This window comes from Delphinus delphis, chromosome 13 (genome assembly GCF_949987515.2).
Source record: "Delphinus delphis chromosome 13, mDelDel1.2, whole genome shotgun sequence".
NCBI classification, from domain to species: domain Eukaryota; kingdom Metazoa; phylum Chordata; class Mammalia; order Artiodactyla; family Delphinidae; genus Delphinus; species Delphinus delphis.
In genome coordinates this window covers 6658483-6682881 of record NC_082695.1, presented here as the reverse complement: position 1 = coordinate 6682881, position 24399 = coordinate 6658483, and the positions used below count along the sequence as shown (strand labels likewise).

At 38.7% G+C, this 24399-nt stretch overlaps 1 protein-coding gene across 9 annotated transcripts in view; it reads right to left on the bottom strand.

Annotated features, from left to right (window-relative positions):
• MPHOSPH9 (M-phase phosphoprotein 9) overlaps positions 1 to 24235 on the bottom strand; it is a 55458-nt gene extending 31223 nt beyond the window's left edge. For 2 of the 9 annotated variants that reach the window (XM_060027936.1, XM_060027942.1), the window contains exons 1-11: positions 23216 to 24124; positions 21804 to 22067; positions 19682 to 19835; positions 14807 to 14896; positions 13583 to 14106; positions 12530 to 12653; positions 8515 to 8605; positions 6989 to 7077; positions 3904 to 4029; positions 3281 to 3741; positions 2796 to 2951 (exon numbers count right to left, since the gene is read on the bottom strand). In XM_060027936.1, the coding sequence (XP_059883919.1) occupies positions 2796 to 2951; positions 3281 to 3741; positions 3904 to 4029; positions 6989 to 7077; positions 8515 to 8605; positions 12530 to 12653; positions 13583 to 14106; positions 14807 to 14896; positions 19682 to 19835; positions 21804 to 21910 (1922 nt within the window). In that variant the 5' untranslated portion in view covers positions 21911 to 22067; positions 23216 to 24124. Of the gene's footprint in view, positions 1 to 2795; positions 2952 to 3280; positions 3742 to 3903; positions 4030 to 6988; positions 7078 to 8514; positions 8606 to 12529; positions 12654 to 13582; positions 14107 to 14806; positions 14897 to 17341; positions 17497 to 19681; positions 19836 to 21803; positions 22068 to 23200; positions 24125 to 24145 lie in introns of those variants that run through there. The other 7 variants (XM_060027937.1, XM_060027938.1, XM_060027939.1 and 4 more) reach the window with 7 other exon arrangements.
• Between the last annotated feature and the right edge of the window lie 164 nt (positions 24236 to 24399).

Genomic DNA, 24399 nt, shown 5'->3' with positions numbered 1-24399 from the left:
TGGACAATGCCAGTGAACTGTAAACTTCAAAATAGTTAAAATGGTAGATTTTGTTATTTTATCACATTAAAAAATAAAAATTAAATATGCAAGATATAGAAAACTGCATAAAATAACTTGATCTATGAAGAAAATATATCTGTATATGCATTATAATTTCTGGAGGGATGCAAAAAATTAAGTCTAGGATGTGAAAACAAAAGATGGGGTAGAAAGACTCCATATAAATCCTTCTGTACTATTTCAAATCAGCATGAATGTTATTCTTTATAAGACTTGTTATTCTTTTAAAGACTTTCTTTGTAAAGTTAATTACCATAGAACCTCAAAATAAGAAAATACATGGAAGAATTTGGCCACCATTTTGAATCAGTGTTCAATGATATGTTGTGAATAAAAGCTAATATTTATTCGGCACTGACTACACACTCAGTCTTTGTTAAGCACTTTGCATTCATCCTCACAATCCTGTGTGTTAGGATTGTCATCATTCCCATTTTACAGATGAGAATACAGAGACAGAGAAGTTAAGCTCCTCCAGAGTCACACTGGGATTCTAAGCCAGGCAGTCTGGCTCCAGAGTCATGCTCCTACCCACTATGCATTAATGCCTTGCAGAAACGAAACACTGATGAAACTGTTCTTGAAACAAAGATCACTAAATAGTCAAGTGTTGCTGTGTTGTTATTTTTCTCTTGTAATTACCTCACTGATTCCGGTATGCCAGAGATCTCATCCCCCAAGTTGCAATTGTGTGACAATATAAGTGTTAATGGTCCCATCTGCAATAGCAGTGGGATTCCCCAATTTGCAATTCTGAAATTTGAAAAAAATTGCTGTGTACACTGACAACATAATATTGGTTTTTGTCTTGGGTAAATCGTTTTTCCAGTTCTAAATAACTGCAACTTCTCATTTTGTTTCTACTGTCCTCTGTAACACAGTTTTATATGGTAGGCCAAATCAAGCCCTTTAGGGGTACTGGTAGGAGAAAATAACGCGTTGCTCTTCATTTGCACGCTATCAGTACATTTACTCCACTACCTAGATTGCTGTTGTTACTGTTATAACACGACCACTTATTTAAAACCCTGACTTCCAATTTGCTCCTCCTACATTCTCTCACTGCTCCACGTGCTCTAGCAGCTTCTAGACATAAAGATGTTTTAATTAGCTCCCCTTCGTTGGCACCCCGTCTTTGACCTAACAAGGTCTGCTGGTCAGCTTCTTTCAGACTTCTGTTTTCCAACAGGAAGTACCTGTGGTCATCTGTGCCTTCTTAAAAAAACAAAACAGAACAAAAATAAGAGCAAACTTCCCCCAGCCTAGTATCTACTCTTTTCTTTTTGTCCTAGAAAACCTAAAACTGGCCTTTTTTCCTGGCTCTTTTCAAACTACTTCTCTGCCATTGTACCCCCATCGCCACCACCAACAGCAAAATGGAAGCTATAGAAACGATCAGGATTAAGACAGCATGTTGACTACCACAGCAACCACACACTAGTATAAAAGCTAGTTTTCCGGATTTCCCTGGTGGCGCAGTGGTTAAGAATCCAACTGCCAATGCAGGGGACATGGGTTCGAGTCCTGGTCCAGGCAAATCCCACATGCCGCGCAGCAACTGAGCCCGTGCGCCACAACTACTGAGCCTGTGCTTTAGAGCCCATGAGCCACAACTACTGAGCCCGTGTGCCACAACTACGGAGCCCACGTGCCTGGAGCCCTTGCTCCACAACAAGAAAAGCCACTGCAATGAGAAGGCTGCGCACCGCAACAAAGACCCAACACAGCCAAAGAGATAAATAGATAAATAAATAAACGCAAGTTTTCCTAGAATTCTCCAAATTAAACTGTTAACTGGATCAGATTTCAGTTCCCTCCTAATCTTTTCTCCAGGGCTTTTGTCTTTTTTGCCCTAGAGAAGACTTTGCTGTCACCTAGACTCCATCAGTTTTCAATCTGTTTAATACCATTTGTAAAGTATGTTGCAAGTATGCTGTTATTTTTTTATTTTTTTGGCCGTGCCGCATGGCATGTGGGATCTTAGTTCCCCGACCAAGGATCGAACCCAAGACACCTGCAGTGGAAGCGTGGAGTCTTAAATTAACCACTGGACAGCCAGGGAAGTCCCTCAAGTACGCTGTTATTAATACTAGTAAAAACATCAAATTTTGTAAATGATTCTCTCTCTCTAAAATAAGTGGAAAGCTATCTCTAGTATAAGACCGTTCTCCCCTGTGTGTCTATGGTTTTTTTGAATGAGATAACTGTTTCCACAGGTTCATGAGTGTCTGGGTTAAAGTTATGCATTTCTGGGTATGAAGAAAGGTTGAGAACTGCCCAGGACATCAATCATAGACTTATTAGGGAATCCATAGAGCATTAATTCTCCCATAAATGACATTCCTTTACATATACAAAATCTGCTCAACTATCTCAGTATTTCGCCCACACAAAACAAATGTCCCCATCAATTATCAGTGTTTTGTGAGACGATGGCTCAAATCTTTATTTTTTGGCTGCACCCTCAGCTTGCGGGATTTTAGTTCCCCAACCAGGGATTGAACCCAGGTCCTAGGCAGGGAGAGCAAGGAGTCCTAACCACTGGACTGCCAGGGAATTCCCTCAAATCTTTAAAAATAATTACTTAGGCAAACATGTTTCTGTGTGAAAATTTTCAAATCTAAAGCACACGTTTTCAAAGTGTTTTAACACCATAATATGTTATACTTTGGGGAAAATAATATATCCAAGTTGGAGAAACACTAACTTTACAGTTAAATTATAAGTCTTACCTGTCTACAAGAATTTGATTGGTTTTCTTCCAATCTTCAACTGCAGGAATTTCTTTTGCCTCCAGTTTCTGTTTCAAACTATTTATTTCTGACTCATAATAAGCTCGAAGATCTGCGATGTGTCGAGCATGCTTTTCCTTCAGGTTCTGCCTAACCCTATTGGTGAGAGGAAAAAACATCATTTAGAAAGCATCTCCTCACCATCTCAATAAGAAAAACCAAGAACATAATGATTCTCATACATAAAAATACAACCTTTTTCCTTTATACACCCACAGAAAATATAATAGATTAATACACAAGATGACAACTAATAAAGCAAAAAATAAAAAGATATTTGTTTTTAGATGGTCTACCTTATAAACATTATATTATCTTTTTAATTTTTTATACATTACTGAAGTTCAATAAAAACAATTTTCATCATTCAAGCAGACATCATAAAAAACCTATTGACATTACAAGCCATTCACTGAAATACATACTTAGACAATATCACAGGATCTTCCAGGGAAGTCAGTGAAATGCATTCTGGGACACCACTGGCTGTACCTGGAAGCTGGGACTGACTGACTGAGGCAAAAGGTACCAGGCCAGTGTTTTCTTCATCTACACTGTTGACTGAGATGTCATTACTACCAATAGTATATACTGCAGGAAACGTGGAACTGGTCCTACTTTCATTTTGGAATGCATGATTTTTCCAAGAGTCCACTGGAGACACTTTTGTACTTGAAGGATATCTTGGGAATCCAGATAACTGAGAAGTAACATGACTTGCTTGTGAAAACGAGTCTATGTCAGAGTGACTAGCCATACTAGGTTCTAGAACGGAGTCCGGTGAGAAGGATATTCTGTCATCAAGGGCATTCAAAAAGCCATGTGGCTGAATCCCTGAAATCTGCTGACTTGGCTTCAGGTGTAACGTTGGGTCTAGAGTCAGTACCTAGAAATAAGACAGGCAACAGTAAGCTCTCGCCCTCTGTACTCAGTTTTCGTTTTCAAGTGAGTAGGCTTTAGATCTCCTAGGGAAAAGGAAGCTCAAGATGAGAGTTAAGAGTCATGAGTCATCTTTCATTGTCACTCAGCAGAGTGCTGTCAACTTTACCTCCGGTGGATGATTTGGGTTGGAAGCAGAAGGGAGATTCCTCTCAGGTAACTGCTTGTTTTCCCTCTGTTTTTTATAATAAATATCCTTCAGTGATGGTAGCTTCATCTCATTACTAGTATTAGACTTAAAGATATGAAACAAAATTATTTAAACATTATCAACGAATCAATGATGAAAAAAGTTTACTTTCCTGATATCAAGATCAGCACCATAAAAAGATTTTTGAAAAATTTAAAATAAACTTAGATGCCAGACTGCTAGATTTGTAATAAGAGTTTGGAAGTCATTACCTATTATGAGGCTCCCTCAGAATGAAAAAATTTTCATACCTCTAACAATAAATATTAAGGGAATAATTTAAACCTAAGATATTTAGCAGCCTAAGAACACTTCCAAAGAATAAAATCCTTGGTAATCTCCTTACTCAAAATAAGAACAAAGTTTCGAGGTAAGAAAAGACTTCATAATGAATGAAGGAAGCAGGGCAAGAAAACTTCTGGCCAGATTAATTTCCTGTGACTCAAAGGGACAGGTGTCAAAAGGAGGAGTTCCTCAGCTCTGTAGTTATATTCGTGTTTAAGAGTTGGCAGACAACAAGAAGTGTTAAGAAAGAAGTTACCCAATCAAAATAAGACCCTTTTTTAATTAGTAAAATAAGAAGATATGGGGACTTCCCTGGTGGCACAGTGGATAGGACTCCTCACTCCCAATGCAAGGGGCCCAGGTTTGATCCCTGGTCGAGGAACTAGATCCCACATGCATGCCGCAACTAAGAGTTTGCATACCACAACTAAGGAGCCCACATGCCGTAACTAAGACCCCACACAACCAAATAAATAAATAAATATTTTTTTTTAAAAAAAGGAAGATACAATCCTAACTTCTACAGCTGAAATCAGGGCTTTGCTACACTGGGAGTGTTACAAACCTAAACTCCAAATATTAAAACACTGGGCTTAAATTATTTCAATGTGGGACTTATTGCAGGGCGTGACAGGGGTACCATTTAACCCTGGGCCTCAAATTTAAACTAACGTGGACATTCTCTCAAATGAGATTACAGACTGAGTGAGAGATACTTTGAAAGCACTGAAAGAACACATTCGTCCTATAGCTTTAAACTTTTAAACTGTCCCATTTCCAGACCCTACATAGACAGACTGCAGAGCACCATGAACTAATGTTTTTTTAATAAACTCTATAACTAGCTTGTGAAAAAGACAATTAATTATACTTTTTGTGTGTGCATTAAAGGCATTAATTTGTTAAATGTAAACCCTTAAAATTTACCACAATTTCTATAATCCTGCTTTGAATTTTTACTTTTTATACACCAACAACCTGGAAGCCTTTTCAGTCACTGAAATCTATGCCAAGCAGCAGCTCTTGGACTATGGCTACAGCCTGAGGAATCCTGCCCTGGGTGAACAGTTGCAACTATGCTATTTACAGCTCACTGTAATACGAGGTAATATTTTTCACCACCTTTTTTTTTTGGTGTGCCGGGTGACCTGTGGGATGTTAGTTCCCCGACCAGGGACTGAACCCAGGCCCTCGGTAGTGAGAGCTCAGAGTCCCAACCACTGGACTGCTAGGGAGTTTCCTTTTCACCGCTTTTATGATTTCTCTTCTTGTCATATTTTAACATCTCTGAAGTGAGGATGTCTCTTGTAATTAACAGCATCTTACAAATGCCTTTGGTCAAGAAGCAGCTGTGACATAATTGTCACTGCCTGCTCATAAGCAAATAGAAAAGCTTTCAAAATTGGCCAAATAGTTGTCAGCAGCTTGGAAGAAAATCCTAGAGGCTACGCTGGAACCCCTGAGAAGCAATATTTAAGGGACAGTGAATCAGACATGTTTAGCAACATTCCCCATCTGAGAGTCAAAAGCAGGCCAGTCCTACATAACTACTAAGCCAGGTAAAAACTCAGCACCAAGGCCTTTCATCCTTTTTTAAAGAAATGCCAAGTCACCAATGCTCTTGGTGGCCCAAGCGAAATGGCACGTGGAAAACACAGAAACCAACACTGACTTAAAAAGAGAGGAGTGTGGAGTGTAAGCTCCTGTAGGTAAAGAAGTTTCAACTAATTTACTTCACTTATATTATCCATAAGTGTGTACGAGAATTATAGGATAAAAATACATGTTTAAGTCTACAAAATATAAATTCTAAGGGATAAGCTTTGTATCCGTCGGATTGATGAATTTTTTTTCTTGCTAGAATATGAAACAGGAAGTCTTAAAATTGATGGCAACTTTGTATTTTGAGTCAACAAAATATAGTGTTAATTTACTGATGTTGAAGACCAAGAAACACACGCAGTGAGCCCTGTAGTTGCAAAGCCCACTGAGTCTCCCAGACCCCTCAATCTCACTTCCCCCCCTTCCTTCTTAGTGTTTATCTGTCTCTTTTTTCCTCCTTTCCTGAAGGACAGAATGCTGGTTCCCACCCTCTCTGGGACTCCGATGTCCAAAAATACACTGGTCCCATGTTGTCCTGTCCATCTATGCCTGTCACTCGTGTTTACAGCTCTCCTGGTTACTTTAATTGTATCTCTCCTTTCCTCCAACCTGTTCTCTCATCTCCTGATCTAAACACAGAAGTGAGATATATACATCGATGTACACATACTGGATATTTTTATTTCTTTGCTCTGAAGTCAACAAAATATTTACATTTCTTGCTCAAAGAAAATCAAAACAGCAAATTAAATTGCTCATAATTATGATACAAACGGATCAGCGTGAGGGTGTAACAGAACAGAAAATCAAAACCACGCCTGGGAACGGGGGAAGAAGTTTATTTGTGTACCTACTATATTTAAAATAGTGGGCACAAAACCATGTCATTTAATTTCATAACACACTAACCAGGCATTTTTAATTCCATTTTTAAGTAACGTTCCTAAGATCACACAGGCAGTGAACGACAGAGACCAAACCTGAAAGCAGGCAGATATGATTTAAAGCCCACGCTTTCTTCTGTATATCAGCAATTGAAAAATACAAACTTTGTAAATGAACCAGTATATACAATTGTACAACAAATACACACGTGCATCGTGGGTTATTAAATTACCTGGCTTGGTGATATATCCGTGGAGGAGGCTGGAGTCTCAGGCAGAGAGTGATACGTGTCCTTCTCCTCCAGTTTCCAGTAAGTCAGTCCTAATGTGAACAAATACACAGAATAGATAAGGGTGAGGAAAAAGAACAAAAATGCTTTTAGAGTAACTTATTTCTACCTAAAGAAAATTAAACATGGGAAGTATGTGTTCTAGAATAACTTATTTTTACCTAAAGAAAATTAAATACGGGAAGTTTTTGGCTATCTGGATACAGGAAATTGAATTTGGAAGGGAAAAAATTCACATAAATGCCTTGCCATGTAAGAGTCCTAACTTAATGATCCAAATATTTTAAACTGAACTATCATATTATTAAAAGTCAAGATAAACACGTGCAATTTAAAATATTTTTTTAAAGACAATTCCTTTACGCACAGTACAGACATACACAGAAGCAATCTAAAGAATTCAATAAGTCAAATCCTTATTGAGCGTTTACTGTACCAGCTGGGGAGGAGGAGGCGTGAAGAGTGAGCTGTGAGCCGTAAGTCAATCATACAGTACACACAGTATGTCAGAAGGTGGTGAGCACTCTAGTAAAAGTTACAAATCAGTGTAAGGGGATATGCAGTGCGTGTGGAAGGGGGCCAGGCGCTCTTTCTGAATAGGGTGGTCAGGGTTGGCCGTGTTAGCCATATATGAGGGAGCTCCCCTGTAAGGGGCGGGGGAGAACATTCCACATACAGGAAGCAGCCAAAGCAAAAGCCCTAAAATGAGAACTTATCTGGCATATTTGAGCAAACAGCCTCTCTACTGAAGCAGAGAAAGGGAGAGAGCCCCAGACAGTGAGGTCAAAGAGCAGAGCTAGATGTCTCCGGGCCTGCAGGCCTCTGTAAGGACAGACTCCCTCCCGACTGTTATTCTGAGGGAAGTGGAACCACCGCAGGGCTTGAGCAGAGGAGTCACAAGATCTGACCTGTCTTTAAAAAGGATCACATTGGCTACTGTGTTGAGAACAGATGGAAGCTGCAAGGGTGAAAGCAAGGAGGCTGGTTAGGAAGCTCGTGGGAACACAGGGGACAGGTGATGGGGCTCTGTTAGGGTGAGAGCAGGAAGGTGGTGACAGGTGATCAGATCATGGTAATTTTCACAAGGCAAAGCTAATTCATCCTGAATTGGATGTGGGATTGTGGAAAAAAGGAGTCAGTATGTAAAGCCATTAAAGCTAAAATAAGCTCACCGTGGAGAGTAAAGAATGGCTTACAGACAGTTTGAATTTCTTAATTCATTTTGGAGTATCTGAAAAATGCTGAGATGATTTTTGCAGCTGTTTGAAATAATTGCAAAAGTACTGCTTTCTATCTTTACAGAACTTGTAACACAAAGTAAGGCAAGTAAGGAAGTTACAGCTACCAGAGGCACAAGACAACACATAATACTTTTACAGAAACCACTCTAATATACATGATTATCACCCTATGAGAAATGCACACATTATTATTTTGAAAAAAACTCTTTAGAAATATAAGTATCATACCTGTTCCTGAATCAGACATCCAACAATTTGGACTCTCATCTGGTTTGTTGAGGTAAAAAGCTCGAGAATGTGTAGCAGCAGTGAAATCAGACTACAATTCAAGAAAGAAAGCCATTAGTTGCCAGCTAAAAATCCTTAGGCACAGACTGCTGACACAAGGAGTAAGAGCCAGGTGTCAAACCCAGGCGCAGAGAAACTTTCAGAGGTTCACAAAGAAAGCAAGCCTGGTTTTCCCCATGGTTACAAGAATCGCAAAATGATAGGAATCAACAATGAAGGATTTTCTATTCCTGTGTAATTTACAAAAGTTTATTTTGATTCTCTGTGGAGATGAAAGAGGAAACCGGAAGCAGACAATATGAGTGCAGAATGAAAATGCATTTATGGACTTCCCTGGCGGCGCAGTGGTTAAGAATCCACCTGCCAATGCTGGGGACACGGGTTCGAGCCCTGGTACGGGAAGATTCCACATGCCGCGGAGCAACTAAGCCCGTTCGCCAAAACTACTAAGCCCGTGCTCTAAAGTTCGTGAGCCACAACTACTGAGCCTGCATGCCACAACTACTGAAGCCTGTGCACCTAGGGCCCATGCTCCTCAACAAGAGAAGCCACTGCAATGAGAAGCCCGTTCACAGCAATGAAGAGTAACCCCCGCTCACCACAACTAGAGAAAGCCCGCGCACAGCAACAAAGACCCAACACAACCAAAGATAAATTAATTTTTTTAAAAAGAGAAAATGTATTTATAATTTGCCATCGACTTCCAAAAGAAATTTCAAGTGCCTAGAATTAAAGTCGTTTAGTATAAAAATTAGTGTAAAAGCCAGAACAATTCATTTTTATCATTAAGACAATAAATCAACTCTGAAAACTGCATATCAATAATTATTATGAACTTTAAACAGTAGACTACATCTTATATGCAAATAATTGGTTACCAGAAAAGGCTAAAAATGCTTACTTATCCTCAATTCTAATAAAAATTCTAAGCTAAATTCTCTTCACAATATCTCTGGCATTGTCACAAGAAATCTGTGTTTCCCCAGAGAGATATGTGATTTTCATCAGAATTTTTCTTATGAGTTTCACCACCATCAAACTTTTAATTCCCGTTAAAAAGTATTTAGCTCTATTTGCTTACAACCACCTGTGAACCCACTGCAAAAGCAAAAGCACACTAAGCTGATGACATTCTGTATACCAAGGAGGGGTTATCCCCTCAGCCTTCTAAGGCACCACTTTAGCCTCCTTTTCATCAAATGTCTCTCCTAAAACGCCTACCTGTTCAAATTTCTGTTGCGTCTCTGTACTTAACAGACCAAGAGAAGCTGACTGCAGAAGAATAAGTGAAAAATCCCAATTAAAATATTTTGACTTTTTCCTGGTTCTTTGGTGTAAACCTTAACGTGCTCAGTCGACACACGCCCCCTTGGCTGGAGGGGGCTCACCTCACACGGCTGCCTGCTGCACTCTTCCGGGCCACAAGGCATCGGCTGAAGAAAACAGGCCTGGCTTTTGAAGAGCAACGAAAGTATGGTGCAAGGAAAGCCCTTCCCAAGAAGCTGGCCTCAGCCTAGCACAGGATCTTCATCAGTAACAGTCTAGCAGCATCTGAAAAACCACCATGGAGCCCACACCTGGGGAAATGGTAACAGCCAGTCTGTCCCAGACAAAGGACCAAGGAAACAAAGACCGACTTGAGCTTTGGAAAATCCTTGTGCTAAACAATATCCAATTTCAAGACATGCTTCAAGATAGCTAGGACCCCAAATAAACTACCTTGTATAAAAAGAAAATTGGATCCCAGGAGATTCTGATCATAGAGATTCCCTGGATTTAGACTGAAAATCGAAAAAGAAACAATGGGAGAAGAGAAAAGATGAACTAAAGAAGAAAGTTCCAACTTTTGTGAATCCACAGAATTTGATTCAGAATTATGCAGGTAAGAAGTGCATTTCAGGTGTGGTGTCTGATTCAATAACCACCACTACCTGAAAGCCATTTAAAACTTGGACACACCAAAGAAACTTGATTTCCCCTAATGATTTAATAGCAAAAATATCTAATTCACCTTTAAAAAATAGGAAAAATAAAACTTGTCCAGAGATGATCAAAGAAAAGGAAAAATTCAAACGGAATCATGCCCTCATCACAGCTTTACCCCCTGCGCAACTGACATCCCCAGAGGCAGAACAGGCTACTAGGTAGACCTATCCCCCCCAAGGGCATATTTCTCAGGCAGTGTCTCTGATCCTTCAGCTGCTTGTCGATTCTCCACGGAATCAAGGGAGAAAATTAGGCTAGATCATTGGTTCCAGGCTTTACAGCACATAAGAATCACCTGAGGAGCTTTTAAACCACCTGATCATAGGTCACAACTGCACCAATGAGGACAGACCACCTGGGGCTGGCGGCCAGTCATAAGTAGAGTTTTAAGGCTCCTCAGGTGACTCCAATGTGCAGCAAATTCCGGAAACCACAGGGCTACACAGAACAAATACCGATCCACAGTCGCAAAAGACAGTGAATCCACCAAGTTACACACCACAAATCCAAAGTTCATCAGAAGTGAAAAAGTCTCCACAAACTGAGTTTCAGTTAAGGTAAAAACAGAAAAAATGAAGCTACTATATATGAAAACATTCTCCATTTCTGCCAACCTATTCCAATGAAAAAAACAACTTTCACCTCAGTCTCCAAATGCTTTTATGTCACCACACCAAATAAGGATATACCATGCTTGACGGCACACAGGTTCAAAAGAACAGAGCTACCAATACAGCACCAGCCCCCGAGGCTTGACGGTTCATGTAGCTTCCTCACCTTCATTTCCCTCCTCAACACAAATGTGAGTAAGTTAAAAAAATGATGATATCAAGAAGCCTAAGTATCATGGGCTGAAGAAAGAAAAATGACTGAAAGAGAAATATTGCCTTATGAAGGCTGGGGGACTGCCTTCTTACGACTTCTATTCTTTTTTTTTAAATTAATTTATTTTTGGCTGCATTGGGTCTTTGTTGCTGTGTGCGGGCTTTCTCTAGCTGCGGCGAGCAGAGGCTGCTCTTCATTGCAGTGCATGTGCTTCTCATTGCGGGGGCTTCTCTTGTGGCGGAGCACGGGCTCTAGGAGCACAGGCTTTAGTAGTTGTGGCGCACGGGCTCTAGGAGCACAGGCTTTAGTAGTTGTGGCGCACGGGCTTAGTTGCTCCGCGGGCATGTGGGATCTTCCTGGACCAGGGCTCGAACCCGTGTCCGCTGCACTGGCAGGAGGATTCTTAACCACTGCGCCACCAGGAATGTCCCCACAACTTCTATTCTTTAATAGATCTTTTTCAAAGGAAGATGGAAAGACTATGTTTAGGATGATCAAGACATGGCCAGTTTCTAAAGGAATCAAGATTGTAGAGAGACTTGTCTTTGCGATTTCAATGTATTATACTGAACAATGTTATTCTATGACAATTTAGGCCAAAAGGTCTTTAAAGATGTTTAAAACTTACTCAGTAGCTACAGCTCGTTAACAAAAGCAGCTGCTATATGAGCAAAAGGAATTAAATGAATGTTTAGAATTCAATCTCTTACAACTTGGATTATAAATTCAGAGTTGTCCAAGCTTCAACTGTTTTTATAATGGCATCTTAAAGCGTTCACACATAGAGTACTACTTATTACAACTTAACAGCAGAACAAATTATTTGAGGGTTTTTTAAAAAACAATGTATTACTCGTAAACATTTGCAGTACAAAGAGAATTAGGACCTTTACAAAATGTTTCCTTTTTTTTTTAGTAGTACTTTATCTCTCACTGGTTTTGATTTCCAGTCTACTAAAGAACCACTAATTGGAGCATCGTTTCCCATCCTTTGAGACACCAAAAAAGGTATGTCAATGGAACAAATTAACAATACAAAACAAAGGGCAAAAAACTTATGTTAATGAACATGTGGTAAACTCAACATAATTATCCTAATTGTCCATAGATGAAGCATGCCAGAGTCAAGTGACTTGTCACCTACTTTCTCAGTTGGTGATTTCCTGGTTTGCTCATTTCCTTGCATAGGTTTTGAACACCCCTCTTCTTTATGTGCTCTCTTTGGTTGGTTCTGCTTCAGCTTTTGAGCCCATGATGTTATAGATTTACTATTTAAAAAGAAAAAAACAAAACACCTCTCTTTAAATGCTGTCCTTCACAGATAAAACTAAACACTAGTAGATACTATGTCAGTGGAAAATGCTTTGAGTTGTTTTTCTGATAGCAGAGAGAGGATGGATTTTTATTGATTCACATAAATTTCTTTTTACAATATCTTACTATTAAAGGCAAAATGAGGAAAAAGACTGACTAGCAGTGATTAACAATACTTACAGTCTGTCGCCATGGAACAGAACAAAAACCACCATAGTGGCCCCTTCAAGTACTCAGTATATCTCCACAGTGAAAGCATACTTATTTAGATGGACTTATAATTATACTTATGGGTACCCAAGATTGTGTTGCCACAGCAAAATACCTTACACTGGATGACATATGTCAGAGACATAAAACGGAACATAATTTTAAGTGATTATTTGCTTTACAAACATTCAGCCAAAGTTTCTTTTACCAAAAGTTTCTTTTACCTGGGTCAATCAAAATGTCATTTAACTTACAAAAATCTCTTCTTATAAACATAAAACTGAGTATGCTTATATATAATTTTTTGTTTTAAATTATATGAACATGTGTGACAAAATTCCACTGTTGATGCAGTCCTATACTCTAATTTTCAGCAAGTCGATAGTGACTAGAAAATACAAAAGGTACTTTTCTGGCAAGGCCTCTCACCTTAAGAGTTTTAGTAGTCTTATAACATTGTAAATGGGAAGACAGATGTCGTTAGCATGTAGTGTGCTTTGTTAATTTCAGTTTTTTCCACAGGCAGTAAATAAAACAATTTGATAAAACTGATAGACATTCAAACACATCTCATTCCAACTAAAAGCAGCTGTATTTACTAAACATGTTTAGCTTATTATAAATGTAATAAACAAGTCAAACTCCCTTCAAGTGATGGAGAAATTCTACTTACTTATCTGTTTTTCCACTGTATACTTCCGAAATCTTATTTTCACCAAGAAAACTGTGTTCAAATTCACCAGGAAAAATGGGAGTATCTTCCTTTAAAGATGCACAAAATTCTTCATTTGTATGTATATAAAAACTCTGGTTTTTCACACCATCTACAAGTGACTCCTTTTGCACCACCGGTGCTCCAAACTGTCCTTTAGAAACCTCTGCGTGCTCCATGAACTCTTGAGCGTCCTTAGGTTTGTAGGTATTTAGTTCTGAGACACAAAAGGTACCATACCCACTGCTCACTGAGCTACTATCCACATTGCAGTCTGGTTGTGACATGGATGTTTCTCGCTGCATTTCAGGTTCTTTAGACTTGGGATAACTGATAACAGATTCATTTCTCTCACTGTTTTCAGAAAAAAAACCCATTTGACTTTCTGAAGATATTTGTCTGCTTAAAGAACTTCTATCACAGGAAGCCCAGGAAGCATTATTGGTCTGTAACTTGACTAAATTTTTTATCTCCTTCTGTATACGCTGAAAATAAAAAGTTACAGGTTTGGCTAAGGATGTATATTAACATCACATTTTTATAAATGTCTTAAAATATTGTGTTTAAAAATGCGATATTACCCTAAAGATGACACATGTGCATTATATTTAGTTTATAAACAAAACTGATATAAAGAACTAACTAATTGGGATCTTTGAGATGGCCCACACTCTGGCATTTCTCGCAGGGCCACTCTCACCTTTTGAGACAGACCGAGTCCTATATATGGAATGTGTACCTCTAAATAAATAAATCTACTTCTTACCTATCACTTTGTCTCTCACTGCATTCTTCCTGGGATGAGACACAAAGAACCTGAGCTTCAGTAAGTGCTGACACCAGGAACTCGGGCCCCCACCCAGGTGAAGGATGGAATGATGATGCTGACCCTCCGGACTTCAATCAACTACAGCTTTGGACTCTGTGGACCTCTGTCCCAATTCTATGCTGAGTTCTCCTCTGCTTAAGCCCCCTCACGATTATGCGTGTACCCTTAGTTTAAAACTTCCCCAGTTTTGCAGTTTGGGGAGACACTGCTTTGGGAAAAGATCCCCGGTGTTCTCCTTATTTGCTGCAAGTAAAGAATCCTTCCTTCTCCCAAAAAAAAAGGGGAAAAAAAAATTAACTAATTGGTTCTTCTGCAAACCTTACAATATAAAACAAGAATCAATATAAAGAACTTACTTGAATTTGGTTGTGGAACTGTTCCTGCTGGGCAACTATCTGCTCTTGGCATTGTTTTTCCACCAAATTGAATAGTTGTAACCACCTGGTCTAGTAAATTATAAAATATTTTAGTTAGACATAAATTTTTAACCTAATATTTCACAGAAATATTCCTCCAGTGGGAAAGAGCCTTTTTTTAAAATGTATTTTTAATGTAAAAGTCATAAGCTAAATTAATTATAAAACTATATTTAATGCAAAAGTACACGGACATAGGATTGGGCACCCCTTTCTTATGTTACCTGTGGTCTGAGTAAATTTGAGGGTCTGAGTAAATCTTCTTTTTCAAATGGCATCTTAATTTGATGTCATCTGCTACCATTTCTGATTAATCAAGAACTGCTGCTAGTTGTACTTTACATTTGTCTTAAGTCCCTCTTCCTTTCCTCATAACACCTAATGGTTTTCTTAAACACTAACCTGGACCCAGAAAAAGAATCCCACATCTTAAAACAACAAATAGTTTAGTATTAGGAGAATTTGATCCCTAATTTAGTTGTTCTTCAAGTTAAAAAACCTCTTTTAGAGTCAGATATTAAAGTGCTTTATAGCACTGCAGCTGAAAAAGAACGAAAAAATGACTCTGAAAACCTATGGAAGTGACCTATAATTCCCTTCACGGCCACTTTTAGGTCCTGATCCATCCTGACCCCCAAGAGTAGTTAAGTGCTCTTATAATTAGACTAGGCCAAAACACGGGAGGAGAGGGGGCACAGACTTCTCCAGAGGCTGAATTCAATCTAAAGGCTGGTCTACTTTCAGTAACAGACCGTATGTAATAACATACAATGTCAACAAGTAGCTACCACAACTGGCTTCCCTGTTTAAAACCTTTCGGTGCCTTTCCACTCCGGTCATTCCCTACAGGGCCCTGCGTGATCTGGCTCATCTACACCTCCCAGCTTCATCTCAAGTCTCTCTGTCCCTTTCTCGACACACACCAGCCTCGCTGGCCCCCTTCTGTTCCCTGGACACGCCAAAACTGTCTTCCGCCTCAAAAGTCTCGCACTTGCTGTACCCTCTACCTGGAAAGCCCTCTCCGCAGTTCTCAACATGGCTGGCTTCTTCCCCCTCTGCGATTTCAGCTCAATTATCATCTTCTCTCGAAGAGTTTCCCAGACCACCCTCACAGTCACTCTCTCTCTTTCTTGGCACCCTGTTTAGTTCCTTCGGAGCGTTTACCACAGTCGGAAAGTCTCTCACTTGTTCTCCTGGTGAACCTGTCTGTCTCCCACCCCTGCGCCCACCCCATCTCCAGCACCTAGGACACAAGGCCAAGAGTGGACACTCAGATATACAGTCTAAACGAGTGTATAACAATGGATACTGCTAGCTGCGCTTTTCTTGGTATTATAGACTACACAATCCAGAGACCGTTCAGGTTCATGGGGAAAGCCACTTATATAACAGAATTAAGTTGAAACCTGTATAACGGTATTAAGGTAAAGTGGAGAAAACCTCAAGACTGGAAAAGGAAGCCTTAAAATGAAATACGATGGTACTGATAGGAAGCGTGAAATCTAAATCAATTGACTTCAGGACAAGGTGGACTAGATCAAATCAAGTCCCTTACCTTCTCAACTTATAAAGTATCTTACATTAATCAAAACATAAAAGAAATCATCAGGCAACAGTTTTCTTATTCAGTTATACCTCTATACCTTTAGGAGTTATTTTTATCCTAATAAAGTTATTATTCACATAAAACTAAATTATGATAGAATAACAATTTACTTAAAAAATGGCTTCATAGTATGTGAGACACTTGAGATTAATCACATCCTTATCATCATTTTCTTATTTAGGATACAAATGAATAGAGTTCATTCAGGCCATAAATTAGTGGAGACTTTGTTTTTCCAAGTCAGACTTTATTGTTAATGTTTTAATTTTAAGTAAGCTAATTTAAGAATATTATTAATACTGTGAATAACATTATACACTTAATTATTAAGAAGGGCTATTATTCATTTCCAACTAAACCTATGTATACCACCCGCATCTTACATACTGCTGGAGGGCATGGGTGCCAAGTTTTCCCCTGAGCGCAGGTGCCTGGCGCTATTAGCCTGAACGGGGGCTCCTGCCGTCCGCTGCTCTAGTCTGGCCTGGGAAACATCCTATGGGCTTTTCCCAGGCCAGACTCCCACCTCTCCACCAACAACCTGGGTGGTCCTGAACAAGTAAATTTAACTTCTTTATGCCTCAGTTTCCTAATTTATAAAAGGGGAACAGCAACACCTCATAGGTGGCTGAGAGGACTAAATTTTAAATTTAAATGTGATGCACGTAAAGCAGTGATCTCAATGGGGGAAGTATATTTTGAAAATCTGTGAGGTCATGGTTGTCACGAGGATAGCGGGAGCACCACGAGCATTTAGTGGGCAGGATCCAGGGATACAAATCACAGGATAGTCCCTGACAATAAAGAACTGTCCTGTGTCCATTTTATATTATAAGAATGATACATATTTTGCATAGTTTTCAAATCACCAAATTGTCCAGGAATGCAACTACCAAGATGTTTCAGAACTTGCTCAGAAATGAGTCACCATTTCAAAAAATCATGTCACCAGTTGCAGTGCTGGATCATCAGTGCAAGGCAGATGTATCAGTCTGTGTTGATAGCTGCTGCGTTCAAGGTGAGTCTACATAGAAGTAAACACCAGACTGCTGCTACATTATGTTTTCTAATGTGGATATGTCTGAGTATTTATACATTTACATATTATCTTATTATAAGTAATTATTATTCCTCTTTTATAGCACAGGACATTACATTGATTTTTTTTTAAAAAGCAGATACAGGCAGGTTATATTATCTGTGAATTTCATTTCAGGACAATATAAGTTGATGTTATTTTGAAAACCGTTATAAAAACAGGGCTTTGAGTCCAATAAGGTTGAGTGCCACTGACAGAAAGTATCTAGTATACTGCCCGGCAAATACTCAATAATTATCACATAACTATTACTATTATATACATAATCAGGAGTGCTAAATCGTTAAAATGCTAAAATAATTTAGTTAATGATGTGCTTTTAAATTTTTCTTACAATCATAGAAATATTAGCAAGTACTTAAGAACGTATTAAAGTATTTCTATGGAAATGCCTTAAAAGATTCTTTCCTGATCTAATAAAAATACATAACCTTCCCAAGTTTAAGCAGTGATAAACTTAAGAATCCCAGAAGATACGTTTTATAAAGGAATTCTAAAGAATCAGGTCATCCCCAGATCTCTTCCAGAGCTCTGTGGAGGTTTAGTTCTTTATTGTAATAATGTAGATTAGTTTCTTATAAGTGGTAGAAATCAGACAAATGTTACTATTCCAAAAGAAAGGTGTAAACATGAAATTCAGGGAAATAAGACTTGCGCAATCATTACCTTCCCATTCTTTCTAAATCATTACCCTAAAGCATCAGAGACTTTTATTTTCATAGGCTATGAAAACACACAAAACAAATTCAGGAAATTTTACTGAAATGGCCAAAAAAGTATTTCATATTCTGTCAAAGTAAGAAATAGCTTAAGAAGCTCTTCAGTGAATAATCAATTATATGCCTACATTATAAAAAATTAAGCAGTCAACTAATACTCAACAGAATAAAAATAATCTGTTAGATCACAGGAGAACAAAGGGCAGAAAGAAAGAAACTGGTTCAAATGTTAAAAGGTGTAAGTACCTGGTTGGTATTCTGGCTTGTAATCATCTGTGTCTTAAATTCACAAATATATTCTGATTCTGATTTAAGATGTTGATTTCAAAGACTAAAAGTAACAATTTCTACTTAAAAATGAATTTGTCAGAAGTCAAGGCACATTGAGGCAATGCCTCATTTTTTTTTAAAGCATATCAATTCAGGTATTATAAGCTAATGAGTAAGTATACTAGGGGAAGCATTTCATAAAACATTCCATTATTATTTACATCATTTTACAATGGCATTTTATAGGTCGTTTGCACTAGCACATACTGGTTGTTATATGGGAAAAAAAAGGTATCAAAACTTAAAACTCAGTTTTCTTTTAAGTTTGCCATAATAGTCATTTTTATAACTCCAATGATTATGTATAATGAATATAAGTAATTACACTTAGGGGTGGCTGCTGCTGAATTCTTAAACCAGATAATCTTTCATTCCATTTATTCTACATAGTTTTAAAACTATGATTAACATTTACAATAAAATCTACTGCTCTCTAAAGAATTTAATAATAATGTTTTACACATTTCTACAAAGTGTTACCAATTCTAGCCTTGGAAAAGTCTATCTTGGGCATTATTCCATGAAACAAAACTTATTTATAAGTATTCTTTTAACTGTTAAATTTTTATGTCACAATTTAACCTATGGACAAAAGAAAGAACCACTTGACCTGAACAACCAATATAAGTCAATGTAGCACAGCTAAATGCGATAAGGTATTAAACGGAAGCCTTACTTTATAATTAGAAATATTTCAAAGTGGGTTTAGGCTTTACAAAATGATGACAATTCTGTATAAGTTACTTAAAAGATCAGAATTAGTAACAATATCAATAATTTTGGAATTCTCATTTTTATGAACAAAGACAATATTTTAGTTCACATTTAAAGTATAAATTAGAATGTCTAATCACTAATATATTGTTAAAACATACCTCTGATCATTTTTCACATTTGTTCTATATTGTTCCCTAATTAATATCCTTGACCACTTTATTCTAGCAATAACTTAAGTATCATGCTCTTTAGGATATACATTTCTAATAATTTAGAGTTTAGTAGAGGCATATCTATAAATAGAATTATTTTGTTAATTCCAGAAATGAAACAAAACTAGATACCTCACAGTTTTTCCAAAGTTCCGAATCAGTCTTTCCACTGTTGTGTAGCTCTTGCATTAAAGAGGTTAGGACTTCAACTGTACCTTGAATTACAGATGGTCTGGTCTTCCCTGAGAAAGAGGATACCCCATTTGTACTAAGGTGGGGACTACTTCTGTTGAAACATAAATAATTCAAATGGTTTTCTTCATTCTACCAAAGTGTTGAATAATTCAGCAGCTCAAGATTTAGCAGAGCAGTACAAAACTACTGATATTTAATCCTTCTTAATGGCACCTCATTTGCTGAAAATCTGATCACAAGTTTGTCCACGAAGGGAAAACAGCAGTGAAAAGACAGGCAGCACTTAATTGTATTTTTAAGAACACAACAGAAAAACCTTCTTCAGAAGTGAGAGAACACTCCAGAGTACAGCAGAAAATAAAAGTTTCTGCTAAACAATAAGAAAAATTCCAAGCTACTCCGATCTAAATTATTCCAGAGGATTATTTCACCTCACTGTAAGAACAGACCTTTATTGTTAAGGAGGTTCTTTCTCCATTGCCCAGAATTACAGTCAAGTCTTGTTAACTGGATCCCCCTAATTTGGTGTGATAAGGTGATGCTTATCTTTGCACTGTCTTTGAATAAAAGTAGTGCCAACCAAATTAGCAGCAAATATTCAGGACTTATTTAGCCTATCCAGTGTGTAAAATAGCACTGATTCTTTCCAGGAGGACTGCTTTTCCGAATCTGAGATGAGTTTATTTCAGATTTGTTTTATAAACCCACAAGGCATAATTAGGGACATTAAAATTTATTTAAATTCTAACCGTTGAAAGGTCACTTTATTCATTGATATTCTGCTTTGTTTCACAAACCATTTGCTAAAAAGAGGACCTAATGAAAATAACAGTAAAATAATAAAGAGGATCAGAGAAAATACTAATAAAAAATTCAAGGGAAAGAACATAATATGTTGTCCATTAAGTGTTAGAGATACAATTATAGTTGTGTAATAATCAAGTTTAAATTTGGCCAATTTAACTGCCAGTCACAATGAAAAGGGAGACGCTTCAGTTACATAATTTTCATTAGAAAGGCACATTCAAGTTCCTCCAAGTAAATCAGACACTATGTTCTAAAAGGGGTTTCTTCCAGAAGTGGGTTTCAAAGGGGCTGTCAAATGATACAGGAAACAAAAAGTGTGGCCAACATTCAGGAAGTGGGTATAGATTACGATGGCCAACATTTCTGGACCTTATCCTGTGCTTTTTTTTTTTCCCTTTCCTCCCTATTTTAATTTATGCTTTCTCCTCTTCTTTTATGTATTCTTGTAAGCTGTCTTAAATTCATCCTGAGGCCAAAGAATGAACAAATTTTTTAAGGAATTAATTTATTTAAAATACACAATCTCTTCAAGACCTATTACTGTGTGTAAATTTGCTCCTTTACCAGTAGGCCCCAGACTGCTGTGCTTTTGTTTTATTGTACCTGCTTTTTATAGGTGATCTCCTCTCCAGTGGTCCCTGCCTCTTTGCTGTTTTTAACCTACTGTAATTTAGAAACCAAATAATCAACTTGCCAGACTATGTACAAAATGAGAGTAAACAGGCCCTGATTAAAAACAAACCAAACATGGGATAGTTTAAAAAGAAAATGCATAAAATGCATTGTTTGATAGCATCTAGTTTGTCAACTCAGAGCCTGCTTTTTTGCTTACTTCCTAGTATTCAACTTTAATTGCTACTTTCCAGACTGGTGAGGTATTTCTGCAATATGAAACATTATTTGTCCTCTTAACTTCAAAATGGAGAAACAATATTTAGACAACTAAATTTTAAAGATATAGTTGTAATTTACCGAAAACAAAAAAAGTGTAAAGAAAACTCCAACTAGCAAAACAAATTTTTTCACAATGTTCCCCATGCAAAAATACATCTCTGGGAGAAATGAAAAACATGAAAGGATTGAAACTATTCTTAACCCAAACAACTGTCCTCGAACAGTTCCTGATCATAGTTTTGGGGTTTTTTAAATGCAAATCAGTAACTATGACACTATTTGGATAAACTGGCAAACTATGCAAATAAAGTTATTTTGATTTGTCATTACATTAAAAAAAAATCTATCCCATTCTTACCTATTAGTACTTAAGTTCAGTCCAAGAGAATGGGGAGAATTTTTTATATCAGATTCTACAGAAGATGAAGCTTTTTGTAAGGGTTTCCCCAAGTCAAAATCTTCCATAGCGTACAGAAATTGTTACACTCTCTCACTGGAAAATGTAGGCTCTTGCACTGTTTGAAGAAACTGAATCTGAGTCATCTTCAGATGCTTCATCGTCTAAAGGCATTTTCAGCTGCTGACATTCAGACTGTGAAATGTCTGAAGGTCCCAGGAGAGTCTGAAAATGAATGAAGAACAAAAACTATTATAAAAAGCCATTAAACCTAGCAACTGTCTTTTCAAGACTGTGGAAACCTTAATCCTTTTATACAAATCTACATTAAGGATAGCAACATTATTCATAATAAGCCAAAATTCAGAAACAACCCAAATGTCCATCAACTGATGAATGGATAAATAAATGTTGTGTATCTGTATAATGGAATATTTTTCAGTCATAGAAAAGAACAAAGCACTGATTTATGCTACAATGTGGATAAACATTTAAAACATTATGGCAAAGGGAATTCCCTGGCAGTCCAGTGGTTAGGTCAATAAAAAATCTACAAATCTTCTGATTTGCAAAAGTAGTAGTACCTTTTCAGGTAATATTTCACAATTTTATGTGCTTAATAATCAAGGTTCCAGACACAATTCTACTGTGTAACAACTGGAATACTTATTGATACGTGCCTTGTTCATTCCTTTAATAAATTCTACCAAGTATCCATGCTTGTTGATTTATACAGTGAATAGATGAATGGGAACTACTTGGTATCTATATTGAATCTGGTACTGAAAACAGCCAATTAAACTGTTAACAGTGGTCGTTTCCCCACTGGCTGCAAGGTGGGAGTGGAAGGAGTGCACTATATACTGTATACGTAGAGTACTTTTGTACTCTGTGCATATTATCACTTCTTAAAAAATAAACTATTTGCCAGGTCCACTAAAATTTAACTGAAGCTAGATGTACAGAGGTAAACTGGCTATAACAAGTCAAACAGCATGCCTGCTTCTTAAGGAATTCATGTCCTTAAAAAAAAGCCAGGAGTAAGTGGGTGGGGAGGGGGAAGAATAGAGAAAACATATGCTGCTTACAAGATGGAAATTTCAGGGGGTGCAATAGAGGAAAATTACCTATTATTCTGGTTCCTCTAGGTTCCCACTTTCTAGGGCCTGGTTTTACAAAGCACAACCTTGAGAGCATCAGCTCACAAAGGAACCATTTCCTTCAGGGACAGGTGTGAAGGCCAAGGGTAACCGGACCTAGCTAAACGGATTTCTCCCCAGTGACTCAGCCCATCACCAACGATAAATGGGGTATTGAAAAAGTCAGGGGCTGCACCTTCCATCTGGCAACGAAAATACCTGGATTCAAATCACCTTGCTCTTCCAGCAGGAAAACACAAGCTCTCCAGGGACGCGGATCGGCCTGCAACCCCATCTATAATTTCCCCCGTTGAGTTAATCCGGATGCAGTAGATCCAGATGGATCTTGAAATGCGATGATGCTTTCCCAGCAGAGCGTGAGGGTGGGGAGGAATGGGTGGGAGAGTGGGGGATGAATTAAAATTTAAAAAAAAGATATACAATGCAAAATTTTAAGAACCTGATGGAGAATGCGTATAAGAACAGAGACTTTTATATCTCCCATCAACAAAATATGACGCTTTTGATGGCCCCAGCTCCTAGCAGAAAAAGGGAGTTAGGGGGTAGAGGAACGACTGATGGGGGTCTGCTGAGAATATAAAAGTTAACCAGGCGTTTTGCTTTGGTGGGAGCCTGAGAGGGGGAAAGAAGGCATGATTTCAGGTTTTGAGGCCAGATCCTGACGTTCTCGCGCTCACAGCCAGACCGCAGCTGCTGGCGGCGGCTCTCGGGTTAAAGTATGAAGGCGAGGAGAACCCACGCAGTTGCCTAAATTGTAGGCAGCAGGGAAGCTGTAGTTAAAACCACCGGTCCAACAACTACAATCGTGATTCTCAAAGTTAAGCCCAGGAAGCTGGTCAAAAAAAAAGAGAGACAGAAATCCCTCAAGCCCCCCGCCCCTCGGGAAGAGGCGCTCAGCGATTGGGCCGCGCGGGTGTCACTCAAGGGCAGAGTCTAGAAAAGGTGCACTGCCGCGAGCAAAGCCCCCACACGGCCGCGCGCTCCGCTGAGGTTGCGTCGAGGGAGTGTTGTCTTTCCCCCGCCCTAACACATCAGCACACTCAGGGGGCCGCTAACTTGGTGTCTTCGAGTCGCGTCCCCTGTTTCCCGCGACCGGCAGCTCCCCGCAGGCCGGCAGCTCCCCGCAGGCTGGCGGCCGCTTACCTGGCCGCCGTTCACACTGCCGATGTCAGTGTCGGGCGAGCGCCTCTCGCGACCGTTAAACTCGAGGGAGCGTGCGCGCGCCCGGCGTCTTGGTTGCGATTGGATGATCGGAAGGGGGCAGAGACGGCCGAGCCGCGGCGCGCGCGTCCACTTCCCCCGTCCTGCCCCCAGCTCTCCCAAAGAGGGAGGTGCGACGCCCGCGGAAGCTGGGGGGAGGGGGGCGGGGCTGCAGTCAGTCCTCTCGTCTGATTGGC